Raw genomic sequence first — 19,623 nt, 5'->3', positions numbered from 1 at the left:
AGAGAGTGAACAAAACGTTCCTTTGATGTTCTGCGCAAGAAAAACGGTGAATGGTATTCTGGAGGCGCTGCATTAGAGTGCCTTGAGCGTGCAGCAGAGACGAACGAGCGCATCAGGCCACGTTACACATGAGACTTGAGCGCTATCTGAGAGTTATCCTCGAAAATAGAGCGCGAGGCGTGCGCGCCCGTCTCTAAAGCAATAAGGTGTAGAACGCAAAGCGACGGGTAGGTGCCACCACCGTGCCGTCTTAACAAAGCGTCGGAAAGACTTGCCTTTTCGTGCAAGCGCTGCATGGTAAGCGCATTGTGATAAATGCTACGGTCCTTAGAATTACTTATGTATGCCTTTTCTAGTAAAAAAACATATACATAATATTGACGTGTTGTTATAGTGCCTCAGATATGAGCAATGATTGCTTTTTAATTGACAATCGCACAAGTATGAACGCTAAGCATTGAGCAGTATTGGTGGGCGCTGCGGATGGGGTTGGCTGTTTGGAATATTAATTGGCCACTATGGTGCCATTTAGAATACCGTTAAGGGCGGACAATCAGACAAAAATACAGACAGACAGGCCAAAATTTTTGCGTCGAAGGTCCACAAGAAAGACTATGCATATATCATCTTTAAATTGAACACTGCGCTGGGCTGACGTGGCCAGTCTTCACTGCTGCGTTATACATCGACTGAGAAGGAAAAAAAAGCCTTAGTGTTTGGGCCAATCTGCGTGAATGCACAAGAGATGACCAAAAAAAAAAACCCTGCAAACCATTGCTGTAGTTCATTGCTGTAGTAGTTCACTTTTTCGAGGACTCAGAAATATCACGAAAGTAGTAAAACAGAAAAGGAAATGTATTGGCATTGTCAACATGTATTTTTCAATACAGTATTGTTGTGTTTACATTTTCATAGAACTATCTTTGTGAAAACTTTTGTGAAGACATTGCAGTATTTAATAGACTACATGCTCCCGAAAGACATGATCAGCTTTGACAACATTTTAGTGATCTTTCATGTTTTGTTTGAACATTTCAGTGGCCTGACTTCTTCTGTTCACTTTAGTAGGGGCAGATTTCTATATTGAAAAACTTAGTCTCAATACCTAAGTGTTGTGCTGCGTACCATTGTACAGCCTTGCGTTTGTTATATAATAAGGGATGTTGACTGTTGTGCAAGTGAAGAGGAGTAGCTGGCGCTACGCATCGGCACGAACCTCCGCTTAGGAAAATTTAATTTTAAAACTTCACTAGGATCCGTGTGAGTGCTCTTTTTTTTCCCTTATTCCCATGAAAAATCAGCTCGTACAAAAATCTGGTGATTAGGGTGCAGTTAATTGCTCCCCTTCGACACGCATTCAATCCTCTGTATCTGTTTTTGTATATCAAGTAATGCAGCGTCGTGAATACGTCGTCCCTCTATTTTTAATGCAGAAAACAGAAAACTCGTCCGCTCTAATAATAATAATAATAATAATAATAATAATAATAATAATAATAATAATAATAATAATAATAATAATAATAATAATAATAATAATAATAATAATAATAATAATAATAATAATAATAATAATAATAATAATAACAATTTATTATTATTATTATTATTATTATTATTATTATTATTATTATTATTATTATTATTATTATTATTATTATTATTATTATTATTATTATTATTATTATTATTATTATTATTATTATTATTATTATTATTATTATTATTATTATTATTATTATTATTATTATGAAGACACGTGTGCCCGGGTCAGTCTACATGAGTGTAGCCTTTGCCTAGCTCAGTGTTCAGTACCTTTATTTCGTAGCAATCCCTATTGTTCAGGCGTTCACAATGGAGCGTTGACATAAATTTTACCGAGAGAGAGAAGGCAAGTATTAGCTACTGACAGGTGCTATTTCTTGTTTAGGGCGTTAGTTTCAAAGCTGTTCAACTCCGCTATATCGCACGACCTTTTCAAGCGCTTGTCAGGGCGCTTCGCGTGGAGAATTGAATATGCCACCAACATAGCTTCTAAATCATACCGGTTTAAACATTTCGATTTTTATTCGCGCTGCCGGATTGTTCACCTCGGAGAAGCCGAATATGCAGCTGCGTTTTTAAGAAGTCACATGCGACAGCTGTGTGCGTGCTCCGATCGTGCGTTATGTTTTTTTTTTCAATGTACGTTGTTGCACGCCGTTGTCCCGCGGCCCCCCGGTGTCACGTGCATCCCGCGTACAACGTTCCGCTTTTTGTATAACGCGCGCAACAACGACACCCCCCCTATTACCCTTCGATCTCTTTCCTTGGTTTTTTAATCCATTTGTCGTGCAGAAGTGCAAGAGAGCCAACCGGCGTGATCGCGGTGAAAAAAACCTTCGCCAGGGTCGGGCTCGGCGCTGCCGTCGCACCGAGCCGAGCGCGCGCGCTCGTGTCGTCGTCCTATCAGCGACGCTTTCCTCCGAAACTAAAGAAAAAAGCCATAACGAACAAAAACAAAAACAAAGCGTGCTTCGGTTCTAACAGGCGCTGAAGTTCGCAGTCTCTCTCCTGCTCAGGCCGGAAGCGGCCGGCGTTCGCGCTCCGACCGCCTTCCTAGTGGGGGCCTCCCGCGGAGCATTGCTCTTGCTTCTCCGCAGCTGTTCTTCCACGTTGTCTCCTATCGCGCGGCTTTGCTTCGGAGAGTTCTGCGGCCTCTTCTTCGGCGTTTCGTCCGTTTATTTTTTGTTTTATTTTTATGCTTGAGTGGTGTTTCAAAATTGTACAGAAGAGCCGTGTCTGTTGTTGTATCGCTCGATCACAGTCCTTCGAACCGTTCACCCCGAAGGGTAGCAAACCTTCCACGTGCTTGATCGAATGCCGCGACATCAAGCGAGGTCCTGACACGGTGTGCGTGTAGCCAAGCTGTCTTCGTTGCTTCTCGCGCTTTGGCAGCGCTGCATTGTGAGCTGCGTGCCCCCGATTCGCTCGATCAGTTATCGAATTCTTTTTAATTTTTTTACTCTTATTGTGAAGCTCTGAGAACGTTGCTGCAGGCTAAACGAGAAACGTGCGTTGTCGTCGAGAATTCGCCGAATGGAGTCATCTGTGCCGTGTGCTACTGTGCGTTGTTATTAGATGCCGACATCAACAGATAGAGCAGAATTTCTGTGTTCAACATCGACGAAATCAGTTTCGATGGATGCCGAATGGTGTGAAGATCAAGCACTTGCAGTATAGGTTCACTGAGCCTGTGAGAGTGCGTTTCTGTGCAAAGGGTGTTGCTTTTGTGCGATCTACCTTGCCCGGACGTACAAAGGCCGAAACTGTCGTGACCTCTGGTAAGTGACGCACTACGTATATATGTTCTACTGATTCATCTACCGGTTGCTGTATGCTGTCTTTTATACTTGTCTCGCTTTTGAGAGGTTGAGGTTTATAATACTTCGAGTACTTCATTTATGTAAGGTCTGAAACAAAACATCAAAGAAAAAAATTGGTATACGATGTTAACAGTGGCTGAGTGCTGTATGTGCTCAAGAACACATATATGCTAATGCTAACACATGACCATGCTAATGCAAAGCTTGCTTCCAAAAATTCACACTGCCATAAACGTCCACAAGCTCGTATTTCTAGTTCTGCTCACAGCATATGAACTAACACTTTATTGCGCATATAGTAACTAATAACTGTATATCACATGCGTCTTCCAGTCCACTGTCCACTAAGAGATTATTCAGGAAGATGTTCGTCTTTTCCTGAAGATGCACTTGAGGACATGGACCAAGTAATTTGTGTAATGCGAGAAAGCGTTTGTCCAAACTCGTTAGTTCTCGTAGCTTGTTTCACGGTGTATATTCTTAATAGAAGAGGAAATAGACATGGGCCGGGCATGTAGCGCGTAGACAGGATAACCGCTGGTCATTAGGGGAACTAACTGGATTCCCAGAGAAAGCAAGCGGGTGATGGGGAGACAGATGGTTAGGTGGGCAGATGAGATTAAGAAGTTTGCGAGTATAAATTGGCAGCAGCAAGCACATGACCGGGTTAACTCGCGGAACATGGTAGAGGCCTTTGTCCTGCAGTGGACGTAGTTGGGCTGGTGATGATGATGATGATGATGATGATGATGAAGAAGATGATTATGGTGATGATGATGATGATTCTCAATTGTGATGCTGCAGTGAAAGTGTGCATCGTGTTTACGGGGCGTGTTCACCACTCGAGTCATATTTGCGACCAATCATTGTTACCTAGTGGTTAACGGTCTCGGCTGTGGCGGCCGCGTTTTCGATGGAAGCGAAAAAGCTGGAGGGTCGTGCACTTACATGAAGACGTGCTTCGAAGAATCCGAAGTGGTCTAAATTTCCTGAGCTCTCCACTATAGCGTGTCGTATAATCGTATTGTCGACTTGGGGCGTTGAACACCGATAATTATTATAAATGACTTATACTTCCAGGAAGTGTGGAGCATTAATAGTTGCTCACCAAATTTTTATTTACAGCGAAAATAGTGGATACACACACAAACACACGAAATACGTAAAAAAACAGTGACGCACGCACATGCAAAGTTTCTTTCAAGGTCTAAGTTTCTGTTTGCATCTAGTCATTGTTTTCGCCGCTAAAAACATGGATCATGCTAGAGCTTAGCGTTTAAGAGTAGAACGTGATAGCGTAATTGGACTCCGTGCGAATGGTCCCCTTAATGGCTAGCCTACTTTCTAATCTCAGTGCATGCCTCTACCGTGCCGTAATTTTAATATGCACGTGAAGTTCGCGTTTCGAAATTTCCTTGAATGCCTACAGCAAGTACACTTCTTAAGAGCCCACTACCCAAAATTCTGCCATTGGTGAATCAGTGAAGGGTTCACTGCGCATTCGTAAGGCAACACGCGAACCTACGAAGCTGCTCTTTGTGTTGATGCTTGTGCAGCTGACAATGGTTGTGATGGGCATAACAAGCACTCTTTCCGCAATCCCCATGTTCTGACGCCTGGCGCGAGTTTAAGCTTCTGCCATGCAATATATGATGCATAAAAGAGACGCTTTGCTATACATGACATCCATGTAGTTTTTTTTTTTTTTGAACAAGTTTCAAGCAATAGCATCGCTATACGGTAGGACTCTTGCTGGCCACACAGACGGCTTCGATTCAATGCTCACTCGAACCTAAAAACTTTATTGTTTATTTCACTAGCATCTTTCTCAGCTTTGTGTTTATGGCAAGATGATAATTTTTAATGACAACCATTGACACCAATTCCATAGTTTCTGCAGAACGAGCTCCTAAGTTCTATCTCATTAAAATATGGCAGAGAGGGGGAGTGGGGGGTGACCGTATCCTGCGAATGAGATACTCGGTTGTAAGCAGCTTTCACCGGTCGATGTTCATATGCCCTTGGCGTTCTTCATTGTCCAAGGAGACATCGGTGACATCAAGCGTTGGACGCCAGTGAGCCCTCTACCGTTATAGTTCAAGGTATCCTGAAAAGCAACTGATTGCGTCAGCAGGCAAACTGACGTTGTACAAGAAGTAGAAGCATCGCGTATCCTGTTGTCCATAAAAACAGAAAATTAAAAAAAAACGTTTCTTTTTGCAGAGTTTACTTTACCGACTACCAAAACAACACGCTTAACTTATTAACATACGTTTATTGGTGCTCGAAGGGATGTGAAGGAGACGTGTAGGAGAGTCTCCAAGAGGCAGTTAATAAGGCAGAATACTACCGGGAAAACACAGAAGCAAAATGTTACCTTAGTAAGTCCGAGTTACTACTTCATAAACCGATCAAACGAGGTCCAGAGCCAAGGAGATGGAAGCCACTCAGAGATGTCGACATCAGGCTAACCACACGTGATAAAAACCCAAGTCCTTAAGGTTTCCAATCGATCCAACAGGTTTACCTTTAACATGATTACCAAGAAAACGGGAATGGTCATCAGACTCATTACTCTAGGGTGTATAATAGAAGAGGATGCCTTAAAAAAGGCAATTTGCTCCAAATTATTTATGCCTTCCTCATGTGCCAAATCATTCACGTAGCAGCCATGCACAACTGACTCAAGTTCAAGAAAAAGATGCTTACACCCACGTTAAGTGAAACATCAAAAGGGTGCTCCGTATTCTCATGACTGCATGCACAGAATGCATGTGTATATTAGGCAAGCACAATACGCTGTCAGAATATTATAAAAGCACAGGAATCGCCCCAGCTGGCTCTATTTTGCTGTTTGGCGGGGAGAAGAACGGCAGCCAGTCTGGATCTCAATTCAGTGTTAGCAGAGGAGAGAAGCTATCGAACCACTGAAGTGCATGCAAAGAGAAAATATTCTTGTTCCACCGATCCGTCGCAATACGAATCCACATCACAATGATGGAATGCGTAGAGCAAGAGTGGCTACGATCTTGAAGAAGATCAAGGATGATCACCAGTCGGTGTGCTTCGTAGATCTGCTGCTGCTGAAAAACATTTATTTACAATTCTTATTTACCGGGAGGTTGGGAACGCTTCGTAGATGCAACACAATATATATAAGGAACGCTCATCTCACTATACCGTGGTCGCAATAGATAACAAAAGTCAAATAATTTCGTTGGCTTCAGTGTCTAGCATTACCTTTTCTAAAGCGGAGCAAGTTGCTGTTGCGTTGGCACTCTTGCATGAAAAAATGCCACAAGTATACTAAGATTCTAGCTCGGCAGTCTGGGTGTCTGCCTCGGGCTTTGTTGCGGAAGAGGCACACGACGTTCTGAAGCACGGGGCCATAACTATCCACACGATCACTCGGTTCAAGGCCCACCTATAGGTCAAAATTTGGACTCGCTCACCAACCTCAACGACATCGCTCACCAACCTCAAAGATTTCTTGTAGTTGTATTAAGCTGAGTTTCCACATGCTCTTGCTTATTTACCTATTGCCAAATAATGAACGTCTATTATTACGAATTCCTTAATAATGCGTGTTTTCGTACAGTCCATTATTGTTATTTTGAATTTCGTTTTCAATTTTTTATTAGTGATTACCTTGAATATCAATCAAATGATGTAGCCTGCCCTCTGTAACACCTCTTCAAACGGGACCGTTGAGAAACAGCAAAGTGAACTGAACTTCAGTGGTTTACAAACTAACAGAGAGATAGTAAGCATAATACAGAGCCATCTATGTCCCATCCGAAACAGGCTTCTCTTGAAGCTCTGTGAAATTACGTTCATTGATTCTCGTGAGGTCAATCGTGTTTTGAGTAAGAACGTTGTCATGCACTTGTACAGTCGCGCTTATTAAATTGAAATAATTTCTCTCAATTGGTGGTACTCTCTGAACTCATATAACGTTTGTCAGTTCAGCACCTCCTCTATTTTATTAATGCCAGTCAAATGCGCCCTATCCACCGTTCACAACCCTCTTCGCTAGCCCTTTCCTGCTCTCGCGCATCACCCAGCCTTCGTAAGTGCTTTGTGGTCGTGGGGGAGAGAATGCATCATGTAGTGACTCACGACGGAAATTGTATGAAGTAATTTTTTGTTCAGTTGGGTACAGATCCGTGGGGTGGCGTCTTGCATTCCTCGTGTTCATAATGATGGCTGTCGCGCTGGTTCAGTAAAAGATACAGTGTTTCGAGATAGCGCGTCACCGTTCATGGCAGTGTGTGGACAACCAATGGAAAGGCCTTACGGCAGCGCAACTGCATGCGCTGACATTGAAAGCGCTTTGATGCAGCGGTGGCATTGCTTTGAGCCACAAAAAAAAGGAGCCCGAAGGAAGAAATCTGACAGACGTGTGATGTTGGAGTGGGAAACACGTTTGTCGCATCACCAGGGGAAAACGCTCGGAAACGTGTGTGACGCGAGCAGCGTGACCCCTCAAATAAAGCGCCGCATCACGACCACTCTCTCAAATAAAGCGGTCGTGCTACCAAATTTGTCGCATGCGTGTTCTTTGCTGTAAGCGTTTCTTTCAGCTTCAGGAAGCATAATAGGCGCACCAAGATTCGTGTATTTTAGATAAATAATTCAGTATTGCTCTACTTAGGCGGCCCATTTTTTGTTTCGGCGCGCCGAGTTGGGCAGTGAAGTCGATGCATAGGTGACTTGGTCACATGACCACACAAGGCTGTTACGCACATTGTGCCGAGTTTCATCTGCTCTCTCACACACGTGCCACACAAGCGCCAGCAAAACAAACGTGCTGACAGTCACCATGGCCAGCTGCAGTATCATCCAGGCAGTTGCAAGGCAAAAGGCAGCCAGAAGAAAACAAAGCATTTATGTTGATAACGTATGTACAGTACGCTTCAGGAGGAGGGAACGCCCCGCTGTTGGACGCGCGCAGCGTCTCTGGCGGAGGCCTTCGTAGCCCGTGAAGGATGCGTCGAGTGTCACTTTGAAAGCAACCAGTGTCATCGACGGACGCACACAATACTCACCGTAGACGACTAAATAGACAGCTAAATGGACGGCGGCCATCTTAAGTCTCATTCCAATTTTGACGTAGCCGGCAAAGTAGGCGGCTCCGAGAAGACCACATCGTAGCAACTGCGATGCAGGCTACTTTGCCATCTGAACAAGATGGCGACTCAGCGAATCACTCAGATAGACCTAGTCTCACCGGAATGGTCATCTGCACACAAGCAGACGCTTCTCCTGAAGCTCAATGTGAGTAGCGTTTATTTTTTCAGATTTTGACACAAGTTCGGCCAGAAAATGCAACCCTTATGTTTGTTCATTTTGGATTTCTCTTCTCGACGCGAGGTGGCGCCTCGTCACGTCAAAGCCGTCTAAATGTGTTCTAATTTTCGGACAGCATAGACTTGGTGCTGTCTTTTAAGAAGTCTGCGTAGACTGTCTAAGAATTGGAACACAGGCAGTGTCTTTGCAAGGGACACCAGTACAGACTTAACAGCAGCCTCATTTCGGAGATGGCGGAGGTTAGTCACGTCACTACAAATTTGGTGTGACGTCATGAAAACTGCCGCTGCTTCTTCTATTTTGAAACGTCAGTAATGCTGCGCAAGCAATAGAAAGAGATCGCGAGAGAGAATTCCGCTACACATTTAAAATTGAATTAAAATATATAGTCTACGCGTTTGTTGTGTCCGAACCTTCGTTTGGAGAGTCCTTGCATACAGAGGAAACTCTCAACAGGATTGGGATAGCTTCGAAATTCAGTGGCACTACCCCTTTAAGGTGGACCGACGGCTCCCATTGAGAAGCGCACGTTTGCACTGGCATTGAAAAAAATAAAGGAGGCGTTGGTGAGTTACACTGTTCAGGCTTGGGGTCATTTTAACCACAGCCAGCGTGTCGCAACTCCTATTGATCGCGACTGTGCTTTGCTGTTTTCTGGCGTCAGGTCAGTTTTCTGGCGTCAGAAAACTGGTTCAGTAAAAAGGAAGACATCTCTTTTCCCATAATACGGGTATGTGCAACTGTAATCTGCATGGCCTATCAGAAAACTGTCATTATGGCAAACGCATATCACTGAGAACGGGCAAATTACACTGCACACAACTTCCACTGATACGAAAAAGGGTTACAGTTAGCCCAACAAATGACGCAAATGTCATGGTCAGATTATTGGAATGCGGCACTTTATGATGGCTGTGGCTTGCTTAAAACATGCTTTATACTAACACGGTAAACACAATCTGGTATTCAGGTACCACTGCAATATTAAAAAGTACGCGGACAAATTATGCTGGCGTCAGACGGGTGGCTTTTGTTGACAAACATGGCCCAAGTCAGATCGATTCAGCTTAGGCTTGATCAGAATCAGGGGCTGCTACACGGTGATTTTTAATAACGATCAGGCTCGATTGGAATCAGGACTATCGCGATATGCGAATCGTGATGTGCGGCTCGGTGATCGCGATTCTGACTGACCTCCGTGCCAATCTCGATCCGAATTCGGCTGCACCATGCCGCTGCAACCACGCAAGTAATAGCAATCAAGTTAGGTCTGGATCTGCCATGATCGCTAATAGAATTGCCCGTCAGGCCATGGTCTTAGGAACCTATAATAACGAACGCCACCAACCCTTATCATTGACTCTACTAAACAAACCTTTTGTTGTCATTCTTCCCGTTTTCGATGCTTAGTAACCTCATTGGATTAGCAACCCTGCGTGAGGTGCATTCCGGCAAGGAGCTTATACTGAGGCATCTTCTTGCGTTGTTTGCGAACGCTGCGCGAAAGAGATAATAAGGATAGTAAACACCGAGACTGTACACGACAACACTGGTGCAGACAATGAGATTTGCGCTTGGTAAGCTTCGTCGCTCCAGTGAAGTGGCTCATAGCCAGAGGATTGACTAACGGGTCCATCTCCCCCCCCCCCTCCCCCAATCCGTTTTTTTTTCGCCGTGGTATCTTCAGAAGAAAATAGCATTCAAACACATCTGTCTCCCTCCACCCCGAAAAAATGCTGCCCGTGCCCCTGCCCAATTGTTTGGTTGTTCGTTGCTAATTACTGTTAAAATGCTCACTTGGGCGAATCAGCTAAGACTTCGTCGTCCGAACGTTTAGGTGACAATTTGAGGAAGGGAGGAGGGGCTGATGATGAAATGGACTAATTGAATCAGGTGTAAGTGACACAATAATACAAGGCAACAATGCTGCAACTGTAACTTGGCAAGCAGACCATACAGATGCGTTAGCCTCATCAGGGCGCTTTTGAATTTATACGTTAAATATATAGATTCGCCAGTGCGAAGAAAGGCGGAACACTAAGGAAAAACGCAAACATACAGCGCTGAACTCACAACTTATTCATTATTTAGAACGCAGGGTCTTCAGTGGGCACGCATCGAAGCAACATAATAGATAAACCGAAAAAACGAAGTGATGGAAACAATGTGACAACTGCTTGCTAAAAGGACAATCAAACGAAGATAACCACACACTGTAAAGTTCTTACGCCACAAAGCACACTCCCACTAGGAAAGAAGTAAAAAAGAATTATAATTATCTTAAAACGAACTAGGGTGAGTACGTTAAAGCCAGAGAAGCCTGTAGGGATCCACACACGAAAGATAAAAAAAATCTAATGCGTTAAAAGCGGAAATAAATTATAACAGTGTAAAGCACAGAATAAATCTATTCAAAATGCATTCGCCTCAAGTAGCTTATGTCCTTATTTGAGAAGAATATGTTATGCCTGTTTACACAACTCTCCCGCAGCTTCTGAATTTCAGCTGCCTCTAAAATTTCTCTAAGAATTCATTCGCCATGCCTGCCTAAAACAATGCTAACCTCAAAATGCGCGTAGCAGCCGCAGTCTAGGCAGTGCATGGCTAAATGACTTCAGCCAACCGCTGACAGGTTCTGCTGGTGTTTTCCAAGGCGGACACATTGACAGTGCAATGTTGCCGCCACCATGCGCCTGTGCGCCTGTACCATGTTCTCGTTGCGCAAGGCATTTGACCGGTGTGCACTGGGCCTGTGTATACATCCGAAAACCACATTTCGTACGTGCGCCCTTCTCTTCAGTCATCTATCGTACCGGACCTATTAATTATCCTTTCCAAAGTACACGCACACACACACACACACACACACACACATATATATATATATATATATATATATATATATGTATATATATATATATATATATATATATATACTTCATCACAAGCCCCCAAAAGAGGGCTTTACATGATTTAGTGGGCAAACAATATAGACTTAATAAAACAACGATTCTATGGCATTCATAAATATATCTGTGCTGTAATGGTCGACGGCTCTTGAGAGAAGATCGTTCCAGTCCCTGACTGCCTGAGGGAAAAAAGGAATGATGGTGGGCTGTGGTGCAAGCACGAGGGGGTAGTAGACGGCCTTGTGGTGACTTAATTGTGCGGGCTGAAGTCCGATGGACTGGTTCAATGGGGGAGTTAATAATGAAACGCGTGATACATTTTGTGGTATAAGGACAGCCTATAGAAATCTTACGACGTAGGTCGTAAACCTACGTCGTAAAAAAAAGGTTAGGTAAACCTGCTTTACTTTTAAGGGTAGTAACACTGGTGTATTATGAGTAATCAGAATAGTGGATCTAACTGCACGGTTTCGAGTTATTTCGGTAGATTTACTACAGTTACATTGTGATGGGTCTCAAATGGCGCATGCGTGTTCGAGTTTTGGGCGAATTAGAGTTTCGTAGGCTAGTACTTTTCCTGAGGGAGGGTGTTACGACGAAAGTGACCAAGAGCTTTGTTAGCATTGTTAGCTATCTTACATGAGAAGACCGGTTCAGATTATGTGATATATATATATATATATATATATATATATATATATATATATATATATATATATATATATATATATATATATATCAACTCACCAGCCCATCCATTAATACTTTGACTAGTCGTCCTAATGAACACACCGAAGCATGGTGTGCGGAAACCGCTGACAAAAGCACAAAAAAAAAAAACGCCAGGCCTGCGCGTAAGGCGCAGCACAGTCACAGCGTAAGCTAGAAGAATGGCCTTTCAGAGCATTTTCTAAACACATATTTGGTAACTACTGCAAGCACATATGCTTGATACCCCCTGGGTCGCTAATAATAAATTTGTTTGGGTAGTAGGCTGGCATTCGCTGTGCTACTTTTCGTCATCCTTCTGAGAAGCGTGGTATCCGCTAAACACTTGCTAGGAATTTTGTGCCAATTGTTCATGCAGTGGCTGATGACGATGAGCGATTGTGGCTGAAGTGGTATGCGCCACAGTTAATAGAGGAACAAGAACAAGCTTTTGTGATGGATTGGAGCATCGGACGGCCCATTTGTTACGCTATTCGCATTGTGCGACGACTGGTTGTTTTTTTTTGCTGTTTTAAAACGCTTTGTGTAAGTTGTAATAACGCGATTGATTTTCCGACGTCAAGCCTGTCTAAGGCAAGTTTGACAATTTACAAGCAACGGCGTAACTCAATGGTTAAATGCTGGGCTTGCACCCAGCGAACCCGGTTTTGAGCCCCACTGTGTCATTTGTGCTAGTTTTTTTTTCTAATTTCACGCGATGTGGTTACGGACACAGGCGGCGGCGGCGGTGGTGTCGGGCAACTGCACGTGACCCGACTTGTGATCTCATAACAGCTTTCTCTGTAATAAATGCCTAATAAGAAGCTTTCTTTTCGAATTTTTCTGCCACATTCACAAGGTGCGCGATGAAAGTGATTTAGCGATCTTCTCTATGCAGAAGCTTTCGCATGTGTGTGTGGTGCGAGCGAGGCATGGGAATAATATGATGTCACTATAGCTAAGGTGATGACCCTGCAGTGAATATGACCCCAATGAGAACTGGGCAGTCTCAGAAGATAAGATAGTGAAGTTTGGTTCAGACCACCTAGGCACTTCCATAACTAGTCCACAATTAGAGCGCCTGCACAGGCTGGGCAGATTTAACACAGTAGACGAAGGCCAATTATTGTCAAGTTCACGTTTTTCAAGGACAAAGAGCAAATTTTGTCGAATTCGCGTAAGCTTAAGGGGACTAATGTTTACATACGCGAAGATTTTTTCATGAAAATGCGACAAGCTCGCCAAAAACGTCTTGAATACGCAAAGGCTCAAAACAAACGCTTTAAGCTATCCGTTGATAAACTTCGCATTGACAATAACACCTACGTTTTCGATCACTCTAGCAACGTAGTTGTGCTGTCTACGAGATAGCTAGAGGCTAACACGAGCAGGCGTAAGTGGAGTCGGTTTAAGTCACCATCTTCATCTGTGTCTTTTACTAACATTCGAAGCCTACTTCCCAAGAGGGATGAGTTGAGTTTTTACTTGGATGATAGTGATGCCGACATATTAATACTCACGGAGACATGGCTCTAACCTGACGTAACCAACGAATAACTGTTCCCAGATAAACACAACTATAACATATATCGACGTGACCATGTCGATAGAAGAGGAGGAGGCGTACTAATAGCAGTAACAAAGACAGTGTCATCAGTTCCCCTTGATATAACCCCTCTAAAGAGATAACTTGGACAGCATGCGTTACAACTTATGCAAAAATACTTATAGGAGCATGTTACCGTCCACCGGATGTCCATTCCTCTTTCCCCAAAGATCTACGTGACAACATAGAACCAGCTACGCAACTCTATCCAGCTGACATTATATACTTTTTTGGCGATTTCAACTACCCGCTTATTGATTGGTCTATCATGACTAAGACATGTCACGCCTCATCAAATTTTCTCGAAGAAACCCTCGATTACATCATATCACAAGTTGTTCACGAATGCACCCGTGGTACTAACATACTTGACCTTGTTTTCACTAATGCACCAGAAACCACTGGAGCGATTTCTTACATAGAAGGATTTAGCAACCAGAAGCTCCTTAATTTTCAAATCAACCTACTTGTAACTTTCACAGGCTCAGTGAGAAAAACAGTCCGGGATTAGAACCGTGCTAATTTTCATCAATTCAGGACGGAGCCACAAGATTTTTATCAGGAGCTTTTTTTGCCGTCGTTCGCCTCTTGAACCGTGAACGAAAACTGGATTCTTTTTAAACAAAAAATATTAGAGTTAGTTGACCAGCTTGTGCCGCTGATCTCTGCATTCAACGATAAAACTAACCCTTGGTTTACTAAACATCTTCGAACATTACGAAATAAAAAGAAACGTTTCTATGACAACGCAAAACGCATTGGCTCTGTGTCCTACTGGGATAAATACAAGGTCTGCTTACAAGACTATTGTAAAGCCTTAGACACAGCTATGAATAAATATTATTCGCAGGACTTGCCGTCACTTCTTAAATATAACACCAAAAAGTTCTGGCAAATAATTTCACCCTACAACAAGTCTCCTAATCACGTTACAATACACGATAGTGAACTAACGCCGCTTTCTGATGAAGCTTCTGCTATTGCTTTCAATGAGTACTTCGCGTCTGTTTTTACACAGGAAGATTGTTCCAATGTGCCATTTGTTCCAGGTCACCCTTTCACTTTAGTGGCCCCAATCATTGTCACTGCCGAAGGTATAGCCCAACTCATCACGAATCTTAAGGTTTCTACTTCATCAGGTATTGATAACAATAACTCTTAAATACTGAAGAACACCACAGATATTTCCAGCCGCTTCCTCTGTCTCCTATTTAACCAGTCGCTATCATCAGGCGAACTGCCCAAGGATTGGAAGATTGGTAAGGTGATTCCCGTATTTAAGTCCGGTGACAGGCACTCGCCCCGTAATTATCGACCCATTTCACTTACATGCATCTCTTGCAAACTACTTGAATATATCGTGGCTTCTCATATCTACGATCACCTTGAATCGCACAACTTCTTCTTCTCTCATCAGCATGGCTTTAGAAAAGGCTACTCATGTGACACCTAGTTATTCGAATTCAGGACTGACCTTCACTTTAATATGAACGCTAACGAACAAACTGATTGCCTCTTCCTTGATTTCGCCAAGGCAATCGATACTGTCCCTCATTGTCATTTAATCTCTAAATTGGCCGCACTCCGTATAGATTCATTAATCCTGTCTTGTCTACGAAGCTTCCTCTCTTCGCGTGAGCAACTTACGGTGATCAACGACATTTCATTTAACCTTTGCGACGTCACATCCGGTGTTCCCCAAGGCAGTGTAATAGGTATGTTACTTTTTCTAATATACTATAATGATTTTCCCGATAACCTTTCATCAACAGTTAAATTGTTCGCTGACGATTGCGCCATATACCGCAACATTAAATGTTTTAATGATCATTCCACTCTCCAAAATGACCTTGACAAAATCCGGTGGTGCGAAACTTGGCAGGTGTCCCTTTACGCCTCTAAATGCAAGTTAATCTCGTTCACTCGAAAGCATAACAATTAATCATTTGACTATAAGATTAATAACGCTGTTGTGTCAGCTACACCATCTTACAAATATTTAGGCGTTCACCTTACATCGAACCTATCCTGGACTACGCATATAGCAGCTGTCTCATCGAAAGTATCTCAATCTCTCGGATATCTCCGCAGAAACTTGCGCAACGCTCCTTCTAACGTACGCGCATTATCATATATTACTTATGTTCGCCCCCAGCTAGAGTATGCACCATCCACATGGTCACCATATCAAGATTACTTGGTACGTATGTTGGAAGCCGTCCAGAATAGGGCAGCGAGATTCCTCCCCGGAAACTACGACTATCATTCAAGTATTACCCTAATAAAACAAGACCTTGCATTTCAGTCACTAGAAATACGCCGCAACATTGCTCTTTTAGGTCTGTTTCATAGGTACATTTATAGTAACGAAATTCACTGTTTGCCACTTTATTCTCCTGCGCGCACTTCCCACTGCATTCAGAATGCCCGCAGTTTTATGCACATTCATGGTCACACGCAGGCATTTAACTTATGATCACTACCTAGAGCCATTGCATATTGGAACGGTCTTCCGGATCATGTTGTATCCATTTGTAACCGTGAAATTTTTCGAGACAACCTGATTTCGTTGCACTCTAGTATTGTATAACGCTGTTGCACCTTGATTTTTGTAATCTTTTACATCTGTATATATTTTTTCGTCTGATTTTCTCCTTTATTGTTATTTCGTTTGTATACTTATGCCCCCCTTACTCAATGCCCTTCAGTGGGCCTGTAAGGTAATTTGAATAAATAAATGAATAAATATGTTTGGATTCTGTCACGCGAAATCAAGGAATAATCTCTTGAGCGTAGCTCTGCACTTTCGTGGGCCCGATTCATGGATGCAGTGGTGAGGAGCATGTGGTAAATCTTTACTCCATCGGAAGCATAGGAAGCGTATACAAAGTAATTACAGAGATGCACTGAAGAAAAATAAAAAGGAACAAAAATAAAAGTAGGAGGAAGTACTAGGACACGTAATCAAGCTGCTCGACCGAAAGGGTTTTTATCCCGGTCTTGCGTTCAATTCTTTCGTTTTTTTTTTCAGCCTCCTTTTCTCCGCCCGCATGAAACTCTGTCTGAAAGATTAATCGCATCGATCAAAAGCAGCCAGTGTCTGGTATATTTCATTTGATGCCTCTTGCAGAGTGCGAACACTATCACCTACCATGGTCTGATGTTTATCAGAGCGTGTTCGGTTGCACCTTCCGAACTCCCTTTTCTTTTCTTTCCTTTTCTTTTCTTTTTCTGCTGACACATCCCCGAAACTCGTACTGGAAGTTGTTCCCTTATAACGTCCTGGACTCCCTAGTCTGAAAACAATAACGAATATCAAGGGACCCTAGCCCATTCCGAGTACGAAGACGAAAGAGTGGTACAATTGGCGCAAATTTACTTGCAAGTAATTTAGTGCATAACGCTTCTCAGAAGATATAATAGTGAATGCCGGCCTACTATCCAGAAATGATGATTAATGATGCACTATTGTGTTTGCAGCAAGTGTGCTTGCAGCATTTACCCTGTGAGTGTTCAGAAAAGGCTTCTAAAGGCTGCTCTTTTAGCTTTCACTGTGACTGTGCTGCGCCTTCCGCGCAAGCCTGGCGTTTTACAGCGAAAGCTATTATGGGATCGAAACTCGGGCCACGCGCGGCGCCAGTTGTTCGTCGCCTCCGCTGCCGGAGTCCGTAACCGCTATCGTAACATAAGAAAAAAAAAGACGCCAGACCTGCACGGAAGGTGCAGCACGGCCACAGCGAAAGCTAGAAGAGCGGCCTTTCAGAGCCTTTTTAAAACACTTTATTGGTAACTACTGCAGACACACTTGCTCTATACCCACTAGGGCATTAATATTGAACTTTTGGGTAATAGGCATGTATTCGCTAAGCTATTTTTCGTCATTCTTCTGAAAAGCGTGGTATTGACTAAACACTTCCCATGAATTTTATGCTAATTGTTCATGGAGTGGCTTACGATCATGCTGCATTATGGCTAAAGTGGGTATGCGCCACAGGTAATGGGGGATCAAGAAGAAGCTTTTCTAAAGGGTTGGAGCGTTGAAGGGTCCACTCGTTACGCTATTCGCATTGTGCGACACCTGGTTGTTCTTTTGCTGTTTCAAAATGATTTATAAGTCGTATTAACGTGATCGCTTTCCCGACATCGAGCCTGCCTAAGGCAAGTTCCCCAACAAGTAACAAGCATCAACGTAGCTCAGTGGTAGAACACTGGGCTAGCCCCCAGGTTCGAGCCCCATTGTGTATTTGGTGCTAGGTTTTTTTTTTCTAATTTCTTGAGATGTGGTTATGGACACCAGCGCCGGTAGTGGCGGTGGAAGCGGCGGACAACTGTTAGTTACCCGAGTTGTGATCTCATAACAGCTTTCACTGTAAAAAAAAAAGCTAGTACTAAGGACACAGTGGGGCCTGTACCCGGGTCTGCAGCGTGCCAACCCAGCATTCCACCACTGAGCCACGTCGGTGCTTGAGACATATTCGCAAACTTGCCTTAGACCAGCTTGATGTCGGGCAAGGAATCGCAATAATATGAGTAATAAAGCGCAAAACAACTACGAGGCGTCACACAATGCGAATAGCGATGTGAGTGGGCCGTAAAATAGTCCAACCCATTAGATAAGATTCTTTTATGCATTAGAAAAGCATGAATTCTTCGGACGTAATTCCCCACTGTCATCAGGTACTGCATGAACAATGGGCACACAAGTCCTTGCAAGTGTTTAGCGGATACAACGCTTGTAAGAAGAACGACGAATAATAGCATCGCAATTGCTGCTCTACTAGCCAGATATTATTATTATTATTATTATTATTATTATTATTATTATTATTATTATTATTATTATTATTATTATTATTATTATTATTATTATTATTATTATTATTGTTGTTGTTGTTGTTGTTGTTGTTGTTAATGCAGTAGTGGGCATCAAACAAGTATCTTGCAGCAGTTAAAAGGCTTTTAGGGCCAATATTCTAGCTTTCGCTGTGACTCTGATGTGCCTTCTCCATAAGCCTGCTTTTTTTTTCCTTGCCGTCAGCCGCTTGCTAGAGGCGCTATATCTTCCGTGCTGCTTATTTCTTCGTTGAACACGTGTACGATGTGAGCACTCAGCATTGAGCCTATCAGGATTTCCCACTTTTCTGCTACACACTGGCTCACCCACTTGCGCAGTCGAATACGCAAAAAACTAAGCGAAATCAAATGATTGCGCACGGAAGTCATGCAATACAATGCCCAACGGCTATGCGACGGCATCGCAATGCAGAGTAGGTGACAATTCACAACTGATATCCTACGCACGTGCATCAATGAGCAGCTCATGTTCTCCCTGCGTCATGCGTAAAGGCTGCTGCCGTCACTGTAATTGGGGCCGTAAAGATGGGAATCACCCGCCGAAAATAGCAGGCTCGTTGTATGTAATTTGAGAGGTCTTCTGGCTCCAGAAATGAGTGAAAAAGCATGCGCACATGTGTACTACCAGTGTAAGGTGATCCACAAGTACATAGGCGTATCATCCGGGGGGGGGGGGGGGTGGAAGGGGGGCGTGAGCCGTCTCCCCCCTGAGAAAAGGAGTGAGGGGGTTAACCCCCCTTTTCGACAGTGGTCACTTTCGGATGTACGCTGGGTAAAACAACAACTAAGGCGTAATTTTCCTTTTCTCCACAGTATTTGCTCAGTTATATTGTAACGAGAAAATGAAAATACTGCCAGGCAATGTTTTATT

General features: G+C 43.3%; 1 protein-coding gene across 1 annotated transcript in view; it reads left to right on the top strand.

Moving 5' to 3' along the window:
• The first annotated feature begins 2,492 nt into the window (after positions 1-2,492).
• LOC142817888 (uncharacterized) overlaps positions 2,493-19,623 on the top strand; it is a 182,915-nt gene continuing 165,784 nt past the window's right edge. Inside the window, exon 1 of the mRNA XM_075895824.1 lies at positions 2,493-3,323. Coding sequence (XP_075751939.1) covers positions 3,185-3,323 — 139 coding nt within the window. The 5' untranslated portion in view covers positions 2,493-3,184. The remainder of the gene's footprint in view (positions 3,324-19,623) is intronic.

This window comes from Rhipicephalus microplus, chromosome 5, assembly GCF_043290135.1.
Source record: "Rhipicephalus microplus isolate Deutch F79 chromosome 5, USDA_Rmic, whole genome shotgun sequence".
Lineage (NCBI taxonomy): Eukaryota > Metazoa > Arthropoda > Arachnida > Ixodida > Ixodidae > Rhipicephalus > Rhipicephalus microplus.
This window is presented reverse-complemented; position numbering and strand designations above follow the sequence as displayed.